This window comes from Bos grunniens, chromosome 17 (genome assembly GCF_055505025.1).
Source record: "Bos grunniens cultivar Pamir isolate PY7600 chromosome 17, Bosgru_T2T1.0, whole genome shotgun sequence".
Classification (NCBI taxonomy): domain Eukaryota; kingdom Metazoa; phylum Chordata; class Mammalia; order Artiodactyla; family Bovidae; genus Bos; species Bos grunniens.
In genome coordinates this window covers 19,688,612-19,702,479 of record NC_141181.1, presented here as the reverse complement: position 1 = coordinate 19,702,479, position 13,868 = coordinate 19,688,612, and the positions used below count along the sequence as shown (strand labels likewise).

At 38.1% G+C, this 13,868-nt stretch overlaps 1 protein-coding gene across 7 annotated transcripts in view; it reads right to left on the bottom strand.

Annotated features, from left to right (window-relative positions):
* SLC7A11 (solute carrier family 7 member 11) overlaps positions 1-13,868 on the bottom strand; it is a 639,869-nt gene that overhangs the window by 277,029 nt on the left and 348,972 nt on the right. For all 7 annotated transcript variants that reach the window (XM_086346709.1, XM_086346708.1, XM_086346710.1 and 4 more), the window contains 2 exons: positions 11,938-12,064; positions 5,651-5,766 (listed from right to left, as the gene is read on the bottom strand). Coding sequence is in view for 3 of the 7 variants with exons in the window: in XM_086346707.1 (XP_086202833.1) it covers positions 5,651-5,766; positions 11,938-12,064 (243 nt within the window). In the remaining 4 variants the exon portion in view is untranslated. The remainder of the gene's footprint in view (positions 1-5,650; positions 5,767-11,937; positions 12,065-13,868) is intronic.

Sequence of the window (13,868 nt, the reverse complement as noted above, 5' to 3'; positions counted from 1 at the left end):
AAGTTCTCTCAAACATCTGATGCTCTCTCTCTGCTAAAGTGAAGTAGCTCAGTCGTGTCTGACTCTTTGCAACCCCGGGATCGCAAGGCCCTACCAGGCTCCTCCATCCCTGGGATTCTCCAGGCAGGAATACTGGAATGGGTTGCCATTTCCTTCTCCAGAAGATCTTCCCAACCCAGGGATCGAACCTGGGTCTCCCATATTGCAGGCAGACGCTTTACCATCTGAGCCACCAGGGAAGTCCCTCCTCTCTGCTAAGGATCATGTTTATCTTGGCTGGGATTTCAAGACACTTAGATTCCACATTTTATTTCTCATCCTTCTGAAGGGTATGATTGTTGTTTTGAAGTCCTTGTATATTTCAATACTACATATCTCTACCTAAGAATTGGTTGTCATGGTATTTAGTTACGGTAGAAGAGGAGTAAAGATAGTCCAATTTCGGGTTTAAACAGAGCCACTTTATGTGCAATATTTGAAAAGCTAGCACAGAACTCAGCCTAGACTTTCTTTCATGTAATTTAATGATGCTAGTACAGTTTGAGAAAATACAGTAATGCATTTATAGAAATAGCTATCTCTTTTTCTCACATCATAATCACAAGTGTTATTTTGTTTGCTTTCTCCAATTATTCCCACAGGTGTATAACGTTCTTTATTCACCTATGTAAATTAAATAAGAAAACTGAGACTCAGAGAGGTTGTTAGATGTGTCTGAGATAAGAGCCCACATCTGACATAAGGTACTTTTATTAGAATATTCTGCCAGTCAAGTGTATACTTAAACAGGGTCTGGTTTCAGGAGACGAGAACCAAAAACTAAATGTCATTTTAACTTTTGAACATACTTCAGTGTTTATTGAAGCTTCAAGGAGAGTGAAAATACATGAAGTTCCACAGAAAGTAAAGGGAGCAATGTCCCTTTACCTAGGGACACTGGGCTAGAGGAGAGAAGACAAATGTGAATATATAAGATTTCCCTACTCAACTTCCACATGCCTGACATGCTTGCCAGAATGGACAAGACTTGGAGTACGCAAAACCCTTTTTTCTTTAAAGATTTTTTTTTTTTTTAATGTGGACCATTTTTAAAGTCTTTACTGAATTTGTTATGATATTGCTTCTGTTTCATGTTTCAGTTTTTTGGTTGCTAGGCATGTGGGAATACCAGACCACCTGATCTGCTTCTTGAGAAATTTGTATGCAGGTCAGGAAGCAACAGTTAGAACTGGACATGGAACAACAGACTGGTTCCAAATAGAAAAAGGAGTACGTCAAGGCTATATATTGTCACCCTGATTATTTAACTTATATGCAGAGTGCATCATGAGAAACGCTGGACTGGAAGAAACACAAGCTGGAATCAAGACTGTTGGGAGAACTATCAATAACCTCAGATATGCAGATAACACCACCCTATGGCAGAAAGTGAAGAGGAACTAAAAAGCCTCTTGATGAAAGTGAAAGAAGAGAGTGAAAAAGTTGGCTTAAAGCTCCATATTCAGAAAACGAAGATCATGGCCTCTGGTCCCATCACTTCATGGGAAATAGATGGGGAAACTGTGTCAGACTTTATCATTCGGGGCTCCAAAATCACTGCAGATGGTGACTGCAGCCATGAAATTAAAAGACGCTTACTCCTTGGAAGGAAAGTTATGACCAACCTGGATAGCATATTCAAAAGCAGAAACATTACTTTGCCAACAAAGGTCCGTCTAGTCAAGGCTATGGTTTTTCCTGTGGTCATGTATGGATGTGAGAGTTGGACTGTGAAGAAAGCTGAGCGCCAAAGAATTGATGCTTTTGAACTGTGGTGTTGGAGGAGACTCTTAAGAGTCCCTTGGACTGCAAGGAGATCCAACCAGTCCATTCTGAAGGAGATCAGCCCTGGGAATTCTTTGGAAGGAATGACGCTAAAGCTGAAACTCCAGTACTTTGGCCACCTCATGCGAAGAGTTGACTCATTGGAAAAGACTCTGATGCTGGGAGAGATTGGTGGCAGGAGGAGAAGGGGATGACAGAGGATGAGATGGCTGGATGGCATCGCTGACTCTATGGACGTGAGTCTGGGTGAACTCCGGGAGTTGGTGATGGACAGGGAGGCCTGACACGCTGCGATTCATGGGGTCACAAAGAGCCAGACACGACTGAGCGAGGCATGTGGGATCCAGTACCATGCAAAGGATCAAACCTGCACGCTCTGCACTGGAAGGCAGAAGTCTTAACCACTGGACCACCAGAGAAGTACTCCAAAACTTTTCACCTTTATTAATTTGAGAGAAATGAAGTTGAATACTTTCAAAAGAGGAGAGGAGTAAACCCAACCAGTCTCCTTCATTCACAGGATTTTCCAGGCAAGAGTACTGGAGCAAGAGTACTGGGATAGGTTGCCATTTCCTTTTCTAGGGGATCTTCCCAACCCAGGGATCGAACCCAGGTCTCTCGCATTGCAGGCAGACACTTTACTGTCTGAGCCACCAGGGAAGCCCCAGAGGGGTAATTAGTATTTAGCAATGCCACACTCCCACCCGACTCTCACTTCTCAAGTGATCGGTTAACATTTCACAAACCCTGAAATTCCTTTTCTTCTATGATTTGATGATAACAATATCCTTCAAGTTTGTTCTTCTACACTTGAACTAGAGAATTCAAACTACCACAAATTGCTTCCATCCCTGTAGGAGAACACAGGGAAGCAATTCACACAATTAAACTCTGTTTTCTACATCTCACTAACCTTTCACCCCCGGCAGGCAGAAAATCACCTCTCTCCTCGCTTTGAACCCTACAGAATGTGAGATTTGCCCCCAGGTAAATGTCTCCTTTTCTATCTCCATCTCCACCTGCTGTTGCTTTAAAGCTAAGTTCTCAGAGACAGTCTGACTTTCCCAATTAGGCCATTGATTTATATCACCTGGCACCGAGTTGCAAGACTATCTCATTTCATCTTTCAGTGCTTCTGATCTTAGGAACAAATTTCCTCAGAAACTCAAGCTTGCATCAAAATCTGTAAATTGATGTTATAACTAATGGTAAAAAAGGAAGAACATGACTAAGTTCATCCAAGATTTACTCAGGCTCTTTGTTAGTTACACCATCACCAAACTCTACTACAGCTTTTGTAAACTGCAACATATTTAATCATTCTTACCTATAATTGCTTTAATTTTTTGATTTGAACAGTTTCCATTTACTCTTCTAAAATACAGTTTTCCCTTTAAAATGTTTAACAGAATTGGGACAAATAAAAGAGCTATCTAGATTTACCAAAATGGTAATGTGTTGTCATTATCTAATTCATTACCAGTCCTTCTCAATCCAAGCTGTGGATTTGTAAATGTTTACATAATATATAATGAAAGTTTGCTGTTACAGCTTTTAATCAGTAACCTCTGATTGGCAATTTACAGAGCTCTCAAAATGCTACCACTGTGTTTCTCTTTTCAAATACAATACTTGTGATATGATTCTGCCCCCCTCAGTTGAGAAACAAAAATAAAATGAGTATAACAGTGGCTACTGATCCAGTCCCTAAGTGGAACACTAGATTTATCAAAAACTTTCTATGAGCAAGGCACCACTCTGCTAAAGTCTTAAAAATCTAACTTCATCCTTCCAGAGCCATTCAAGATAAATTATCATCTCACAGATATTTTACGAATAAATAAAACTGATGCTTAATGAGATTTAATATTTAGCCCCAAATTACATAACTGAGAACCCCAACACTATTCCAGTTGTTTCAATTGCAGATTGTTTGCCTCCAGAGCCTGAGCTATAGCCACAGTGCTAAAATGGTTCCAAAAATCAAAATTTCATGGTGTTAGATCTGAGCAAAATCTATTTCATTTACCTCCATTTCCTGCTGCTTGCGAAACGTGAAGATGTGTAACCCTCTAAGTTTAACACATAGGCATTCCATTAGCTTCTCTACTAGAGAAGAATGCTTATATCTCTTCTAATTCAAATCAATCACGAACAAATATTAGTTGAGCACAAACAATATACTAGGGGCTATGTGAAGGGCTGGAAACACAGCACTTAGTTAATCCCCTGGTCTTATGGAACTTGATAAGACGTGTTCCCACAAGAGTATAAAAAGCTACCATTTGTAATTTCACTCTTTAAACTTTTCTAGCATTACTCCAGTGTTCTTGCCTGGAGAATCCCATGGACAGAGAAGCCTGGTAGGCTGCAGTCCATGGGGTCACACAGAGTCCAACACGACTGAAGCGACCTAGCAGCAGCAGCAGCAGCATTACTCAAAACACTGTATATACACTCTTTCAATATCATTTAATCCTCAAAAGACACCTTATGAGACTAAACATGATTTGTAAATAAGAACACTCAGGTGCAGAAAGGAGAAGTGACTTGACCCCAAGTCTCACAGCCGTAGTGTGTGGAAAGGGTAAGATCAATCGAGAACACGATTACCACTCCAGAACTTAGAAATATCTCATTTAAGTATTTTTCTTGGTCTCCCTTCAAATATTCCACATAACAATTATTTTGTTTCATGAATTAAGGGGGGAATCCAGGATGAATCTATTTAAGTGCAGAAATATGGACCCCGTACTAGAGATATTTTGTAACTCCTCACTCTTTCCTGCTAATCACCCAGCTGTCTACTGTGAAATGTTCACCTTTCTCTCACAACAGGAAGTTGGAGTCATATTGCGCCTCACATCACTTATGTCATGATGTGCATGTTCCTCTTTTTTTACTTCCTTTTTTTAAAAAAAAGGTTCTAATATCTGGGCCCAATGATGAAAATGAGCAACTTCCTAATTCGGAAATGATAAAGAAAACTCCTATTTGAGAAATGCTGCTGCTGCTGCTACTAAGTCGCTTCAGTCGTGTCCAACTCTGTGCGACCCCATAGATGGCAGCTCACCAGGCTCCCCCTGTCCCTGGGATTCTCCAGGCAAGAACACTGGAGTGGGTTGCCATTTCCTTCTCCAATGCAGGAAAGTGAAAAGTGAAAGTGACGTCGCTCAGTTGTGTCCGACCCTCAGCCACCCCATGGACTGCAGCCCACCAGGCTCCTCCATCCATGGGATTTTCCAGGCAAGAGTACTGGAGTGGGGTGCCATTGCCTTCTCCGTTGAGAAATGCTACTAATAATCAAACGTTGGAAGAAGACTCTAGTGACCATCAATGGACAGCTAAAATCTGAACACAGAGTGGCAGGTGGTAACACTAGAAAATTCATGAACATAACATACACACCCAACACACAAACACCATTCCATGAGGGTAAGTGCTTATACTTCTCCATGTTATTGCTAAGGAAGGATATTTTATAATTCAGAACATCCATTTAAAAATGGGGTTTTCCCTTGTAAAAGTCTCTTTTTATGCACAATCAAGTTACTATTTTACTAACAAGGTGTTTTGTTTGCCTGTTTTAAAAGATTAGCCATCACATGTATTGACCCAATACAAAATAGGCTTATAATGTCGTATCAGGCATTACACCAAACCCTTATTCTTTTCTTTGTTTTCCAACACAAACCTGGTGAGCAGTTGTAAGCAAGAACACCATGTGAGGAATAGTACCACTATGCAAAAAGTCTCAAGAAATTTTGTCTCCAATCACTTTTGTAGGGACTGTTTTATTTTTCATATTTATACCTATGATACTCACTTATGCCCACAGCTGTAATGAGCTTGATTGCAAGTTCAGGAATTTCACAGTGAATAAAAAATGGTTCCAGAATATAGCGTCCAAATGCCAGAGATATCACAGCAGTGGCTGCAGGGCTAGAAGAAATGCATATTTAGGTTAACCAAAGGAAAAAAAAAATCACACTTTCACTAACTTTTTCTACCTTGAGGTACTGTTACTCAGCACATGGAACATAAATAGAGAAGTCTATGATTTTTAGAAATCTATATTTGATTCAGTTCAGTCACTCAGTCGTGTCCGACTCTTTGTGACCCCACGGACTGCAGCACGCCAGGCTTCCCTGTCCATCACCAACTCCCGGAGCCTCCTCAAATCATGTCCATCTCATCAGTGATCCCATCCAACCACCTCATATTCTGTCATCCCCTTCTCCTCCCTCTATCAATCTTTCCCAGCATCAGGGTCTTTGCTAATGAATTGGTTCTTCACATCAGGTGGCCAAAGTATTGGAGTTTCAGCTTCAGCATGTCCTTCCAATGAATATTCAGGACTGATTTCTTTTAGGATAGACTGGTTGGATCTCCTTGCAGTCCAAGGGACTCTCAAGAGCCTTCTCCAACACCACAGTTCAAAAGCATCAATGCTTTGGCACTCAGCTTTCTTTATAGTCCAACTCTCACATCCATACATGACCACTGGAAAAACCACAGCTTTGACTAGACTGACCTTTGTTGACAAAGTGATGTCTCTACTTTTTAATATGCTGTCTAGGTTTGTCATAGCTTTTCTTCCAAGGAGCAAGCGTTTTTTAATTTCATGGCTGCAGTCACCATCTGCAGTGATTTTGGAACTCCCAAAATAAAGTCTGTCACTGTTTCTATTGTTTCCCCATCTATTTGCCATGAAGTGATGGGACTGGATGCCATGATCTTAGTTTTCTGACAGTTGAGTTTTTAGCCTATATTTGATTAGGTTCTCACAGATATTCCAAATGAAATACTGTCTGCAACTTTGATAGCTAGTTTTTAAACTTCATATCTGCTTAGGAACAAGGCTGGGTGCTATCAGTTTTTCCTCTTCCATCCCATATTTGACTTTTTCTTAAAAATCTAGTTTTTACTTGAGATCCAATAGGGCTGGGCCACACAAGAAATAGTCTCCTTTCTCAGTAAGTCAACAATTAAACTCCAGCAGAGTAGGAATGAGTTTTAATAGCACAGTCTAATGGGTTCAGAAAAGGAACACAGAACTCAACTTTAAAAAATTAGTATTAATAAGTGTTCATTGCAAATATATGCTTACATGCTTGACATTGTATTAGTCTAGATTTTTCCAAACAGAAAAACCTTGAGAGCCAAGTGATTATTCTTAATTCCATAGAAATATTTAGGTGAAAAGTATCTGTTGAAAAACAAAATTAGTCTTGTAATTTTATAGAGAAAACATGAATGAGATAAGAAAATGAAATAAGGTCAGGTATATAGTAAAACAGGTAGCAAATGATTCTATTTTAGCTTTTCAACTTTCTGTTAGAAAATGACACAGGCCTTTCCAGTTTAAATATACTGCATATGAATGCATGTTAGTACACAGGCAAGTCAATGGAATTATTAAATTTCCCATGCCAAGTCTTCCATTTCAGTTTATCTCCCATCTCATGCTTACTCAACCTCCAGGTCCAACCCCTAGATTGTCAGGAAACCAACCACCATTATGCATTCCAACCCTGACCTGCTGGTATTAGAAAGCAAGATAGATTTATTTATTTTTAATTGGAGGATAACTGTTTTACAATATTGTGCTGGTTTCTGCCATGCATCAATAGGCATACATATGTCCCCTTCTTCTTGAACCTCCTTCCCAGCTCCCACCCAACCCCAACTCCCCTAGGTTGCACCAGATTTGAGCACCAAATTTGACCTCCTTGCATCATATAGCAAATTCCCACTGGCTATCTATTTCATCTGTGGTAATGTAGATGTTTCAAGGTTACTCTCTCAAATCACCCCACTCTCCTCCTCGCCCATGTCCATAAGTCTGTTCTTTAGGTCTGCATCTCCACTGCTACCCTGCAAATAGGTTTATCAGTACCATCTTCCTAGATTCCATACATATGGGTGAATATACGGTATTTGTTTTTCTCTTTCTGACTTCATTGTGTATAACAGGCTCTAGGTTCATCCACCTCACTAGAACTGACTCAAATGTGTTCTGTTTTATAGCTGAGCAAAATTCCATTGTATGTATATCTTCTTTATCCATTCATCTGTCAACGGACATCTAGGCTGCTTCCATATCCTGGCTATCGTAAACAGTGCTGTGATAAATACTTGGGTGCCTGTGTCTTTTTCAATTATCATTTCCTTGGTGTAGATGTGCAGAAGTGAGATTTCTTGATTTTTTTTCCCAAGACAATCTCCTCCTGACCACAGCAAGACATTTTTCTTATTCTATATCATTTATAAATTTCTGATGTATAAATTAAAATCTAGTCATGTCATTTTAGTGCTTTCCAAACATAGAATCCACAAAAATCCTTCAATACAAGGCTCCATCTAGTCAAAACTTTTCCTTCCTCTTCAGTGTGCTTCCTCCCACTAGAAGGACCTGAATACCCTTTGCCTAGAGCCCCTGAAACTCACTGACAGTTTCTTATATCTCAGGTCTTAGTTCAATCTTTTTCCCAAGGAAGCTTCTTCAGTCCTCTGATTGCATTAGATCTCCCAGAGTATACTCTCATATGGAACTTCATAGCTCCCCTTTCACATGTGTATCACAGTAGTAACTTTTTATTCTCTTACATGATGTCTTGATTGATAACTGTTTCCCTCACTTGACCATGAGCTTCATGCATATGACTGTGTCCATATTAATCACTATTTCATCCTCAGTGTATGGGTAAAGTGTCTAGTAAAGTGTCTGTCACACAACAGAAAACTAATAAATACATGGTGAATGTATGAATTCAAATGACCCCGATGTATGATTTCAAGATTTGTTACAAATTATTTCTGACAAAAGTGGCTTAATCTGAAGTACAATTTTAATAGTAAATATTTAGGTACCATGGGTACTTTCAATGGAAGAGGAATGTTATATTACTCAGGTATTTTGTCAATCTTCAAGTCATTCATTACTCTGAGAGAACAACTGAGTAATGTGAGTCCATATTACAAAGAAATACATGAATCCATTACAAAAGCTTCTAGAATATAGTTAGGTAATTGCTGCCATAAACACATACCCAGTGAAGTAGCTGTCTAAGGTAATATGATTATAGGCTACTTGAGAATAAGAACTGAGGCTCACTTCACTTCAGATCTTTTTAACTTGCCATACACCATTCAGTAGCAGTTTGTGGAATGAATAGATGAATGAATGAGCACTGTGTTGGTGCTACTACTGCAAATGGAATGATCAAGTCCATTATAATGCTGAGCAATTAACCAAAGTATGGCTAACCAGCCAATACAATTAGCCAGTACATGGCTGGAGAAGGACTCAAGCTCAGCTGCATCAGGCCCCAAAGCCCACTATTCTGACAGGCCACCACTCTAAATAAGTATTGTACTTATTTGAATACTGAGTGTATTTTATTCAAACTATTGCCCCCCAAAATAAAGTCTGACACTGTTTCCACTGTTTCCCCATCTATTTCCCATGAAGTGATGGGACTGGATGCCATGATCTTCGTTTTCTGAATGTTGAGCTTTAAGCCAACTTTTTCACTCTCCTCTTTCACTTTCATCAAGAGGCTTTTGAGTTCCTCTTCACTTTCTGCCATAAGGGTGGTGTCATCTACATATGTGAGGTTATTGATATTTCTCCCGGCAATCTTGATTCCAGCTTGTGCTTCTTCCAGCCCAGCGTTTCTCATAATGTACTCTGCATATAAGTTAAATAAGCAGGGTGACAATATATAGCCTTGACGTACTCTTTTTTCCTATTTGGAACTAGTCTGTTGTTCCATGTCCAGTTCTAACTGTTGCTTCCTGATCTGCATATAGGTTTCTCAAGAGGCAGGTCAGGTGGTCTGATATTCCCATCTCTTTCAGAATTTTCCACAGTTTATGGTGATCCACATAGTCAAAGGCTTTGGCATAGTCAATAAAGTAGAAATAGATGTTTTGACTTTATTTTTTGGGGCTCCAAAATCACTGCAGATGGTGATTACAGCCATGAAATTAAAAGATGCTTACTACTTGGAAGGAAAGTTAGGACCAACCTTGATAGCATATTCAAAAGCAAAGACATTACTTTGCCAACAAAGGTCCGTCTAGTCAAGGCTCTGGTTTTTCCAGTGGTCATGTATGGATGTGAGAGTTGGACCATGAAGAAAGCTGAGTGCCAAAGAATTGATGCTTTTGAACTGTGGTTTTGGAGAAGACTCTTGAGAGTCCCCTGGACTGCAAGGATATCCAACCAGTCCATTCTAAAGGAGATCAGTCCTGGGTGTTCTTTGGAAGGACTGATGCTAAAGCTGAAAGTCCAATACTTTGGCCACCTCATGCGAAGAGTTCACTCATTGGAAAAGACCCTGATGCTGGGAGGGACTGGGGGCAGGAGGAGAAGGGGACAACAGAGGATGAGATGGCTGGATGGCATCACTGACTCAATGGACGTGAGTCTGGGTGAACTCCAGGAGTTGGTGATGGACAGGGAGGCCTGGCGTGCTGCAATTCAGGGGGTCACAAAGAGTTGGACACAACTGAGTGACTGAACTGAACTGAACTGATTAGGGTTGGCAAAAAAAATCTGTTAAGGATTTTCCATGCCATCTTAATGGAAAAACCTGAATGAACATTTTGGCCAACCCAATATAACTTACTGAAAGATTGAAGATTACTAAATTTTTCAACTGCTATTCAGAAAGAATTTAATACATGACAATCAGTGCATTTAATATATGACAATAAGTAGCATTAGAGTTACAAAAAGTGAGAGACCTGGTTTTATATACTTGAAATGCTTGCAGTTTTAACAAGAAAACAGAGCACAGATTCCTAAAATATTCAATAAGAATATAAGCCAGCATGTTCAATGTCAAATGAGAAGCAGAGACTGCATTTTTTTTTTTTTTCAGAAGAATTAAGAGAGGAAAGAAATACTATAAACTAGGGTGAACAGGAAATTAACTGTGGAAAAGACAGAACTTAAGTTGACCTTTGAAGAGTAATCTTCATGTTATCAGAAAATAGTGGAAGGCACCTCCCAGGCAAATCCCAGAGTTTAGAAAAGGAACAAAATACTTCTTTATCATTATTTCATAATAAAAAGTTTTAAATAATGCAAAATTGCTTAAAATGAGAACAGACTTAACAAAGATGTAAATACTATTCTAAGCTTTTTACTACAAAAGAGACTCCTAGGACTATAAAAATCAAGATTAGTGTTAAGTCAATACATATTAGCTCTGCATTTACCACTTAGCTCTAAATGATAGGATAAGAGCTCACAGGAGCTTTCAGCTGTGTAAGTCTGATAAGTTTACAGTAAGAACAAGTTTCTTTAATTATTTCTGTTAAATTCTGCTGTTAGAATGTGCTAGTCACATTTCATGGAAGCAGTTTGCCTTAAGGATAATCTGAAGACATCATAAGTTTCCCACAAAACTGGAGGAAATTTGCTATTCAGAGTGACTTAGCATTATTTGGTTTGATTTTAAACCAAGGCAATCAGGAAGGGGAATGTATTCTCACAACAATATAATCAAAAAGCGTTTTGCAACTGTAGTTCACTGATTTGTTTAATATGAGGTTATGAGTCATTGTGACAAGTGTGTGTGTGTTTGTTTGTTTTTTTTTTGGTAGAATATAAAACTCGATGACATACTAAGTTGCTAGGAATAGAGGTTTCCTAGTCACAAAAAACTGAGTAAACTTAAGACGGCTTAATGGTGTAATCTACAAGAAGGAAAACCCCAGTTCCTAGGAGAACATTTAAATTTTGTCAAATTACAATTTATAATCAAACAAAAGGTCTGATTTATCATGGTAGATTTTGACAATTCATATTCTTTTAGGTCAGCATTTTTCCTGAAAATGACTTAGAGAATAGCTGAATATTAACAACAAGCAGATGCTTTGAAAGTTTGGCATGGTTAGAAGATTACTGCCAGCGGCAAAATGGCACTAAAAACATTAATTGAGAAAGGTAGTTCATCCCAGATTTTATGTCCTGAAGGAGACCTATTTACCACAAAGTCATGCGTATTTCTAATTATTTAAAAATAATCAAAGTGATTCAAAAATGGGATAATGAATAGATTTATTTTTCCTTAATCTTTTTTCTGTCTAGGCTCTTACCGTATAATGAGCAGTTCTACCCAGACTCTCACAAAAGCTGGTAATGGGCCAAAGACTTCTAGAATATATGTGTAATGACCACCAGATTTCTTTATACTAGTTCCCAGTTCAGCGTAGGACAAGGCTCCTGTGAAATAATTGTGATAAAAAGGCACAAAGTTAAAATATTACCAAGTCATCCGGCAGTAGAATAGACACAGCAATATTTCATGAGATGATACTACATCCTTTGGTTTGAATGACACCCTTTTTCAAAATAAACAATACGAATCAAATTCCTAAGAACCTCCAAATTCCCCTTGTAACTTCCTCATGCTTGAACTCTGGTTCATTCTGTTCAAGATAATTTTATTTGAAATGGTAAAGACAAACTTCTAAAACAATATAATATTATTAAGAATTTTAAATCTCAAATCTGAGAACAAGAGAAAGATGCCAATAACAATCCATTTTTGAACATAATTTCACATCAAGACAAAGAATTATATCATATTGACCTCATTATATTGAGCATCCTTTTAATAAATAATGTTTTTGTGACACATCAAAATAAATAAAATTCCTCTCTTCTGTAAAGTATGGACTCAAGGTTTTGGAAGCCTTCATTCAATTTATAGGATATATTTTGTTTATCAACAAAATTAATTTGACTCAGATATTCTATTTTTAGGAAAGTTTGTTATAGATGTATTTCAGAGTATCCTTCCTGGGTGACTGAAATAAAAGTTTTGAAAAAGAGATGCTTTAACGTATTTATGAACATGGAGATAAAATTAATTACGAACCAATTTTTAACATTTAGCAATAAAATTCACAAAGGCTTGAGCAGATTATGTAATCTCCCCAAACCTCAGTTTCATCCTCTGAGAAATAAAGATTTTAATTCTCACTTCATAAGGGGATTGTGTGTATAAGTATGAAAATGAATGCCAAGAATAGTAACGGGCCTGGTACATGGAGAGCACCTCATGAAATACAGCTTTACCTACTACTATGAGCAACTTACTGTATATATAATGAAAAGTATATCTTGACATTATATGAAAAGTTCTACCCATACTATTAAGTACTCAAATGTAAGACATAATTTCTGCCTGAGCTATTCTGGAGACTAAAAGCGTGAGAAATCATTACTAATCAGTAGAGCTTCAGGTAGAACTGTCCAACATAAATGTAATTTGGATATTCAGCAAAATCTTAGTGTTGCTTATCCTATTTCCAAAACTAGCACTGTATCAAAGTCACCTGGGAACAATTTTTTAATTAAAATAAAAAATACTAGCACTAAGGCCATCCCCCAGACCTACCCTCTGATCAAGAAAGGCCAGACTCTTCAACAGAGGCATCAAAGAAAATCTATTATTTTAAAATTAGCACAGCTAATTCTAAAGTAACTTAGTCTACAGATGGATAGTTGGGAATTACCAATACAGTTTGCCCATTTAAAACTAACTATAATTAGTTGCAGTTCATTCTCTATTGGAAACCAGTTGCCATGTTGGTAGGCTGTACAAAAAATCATCCAATATTAAATGTTATTGGAAAGTGCCTTAAGAACCTCAGAATTTATCTCCAGAGACTCAATACCTAGACCTGTGTGTTCTTTCGTTAAACTCCAGGATGGTTGCCCCAGGTTTAAATTGAGTTCTGGGGAAGTGAAATTTTCATTTAAAGGTCTCAAGCTCCATAACCATATTAGTCAGATGAAAACAGTTCAAAATAGGATGCAAGAACCCATGTATTAAACCTGGCTTTAAACAAAATTGTAAACACAATATACACATTCTATGCTCTTAGTTCCAGAGTTTTAGGACAAAGAATTTTTTCCCTTATATTTTGCTTTGCTTCCTATTAGGAAGGCATTCCTGTCAAAAGTTCCTAGTAGCTCAAGTGACCAATGTAATGCAAACATCGATAAATAGATTAGTATA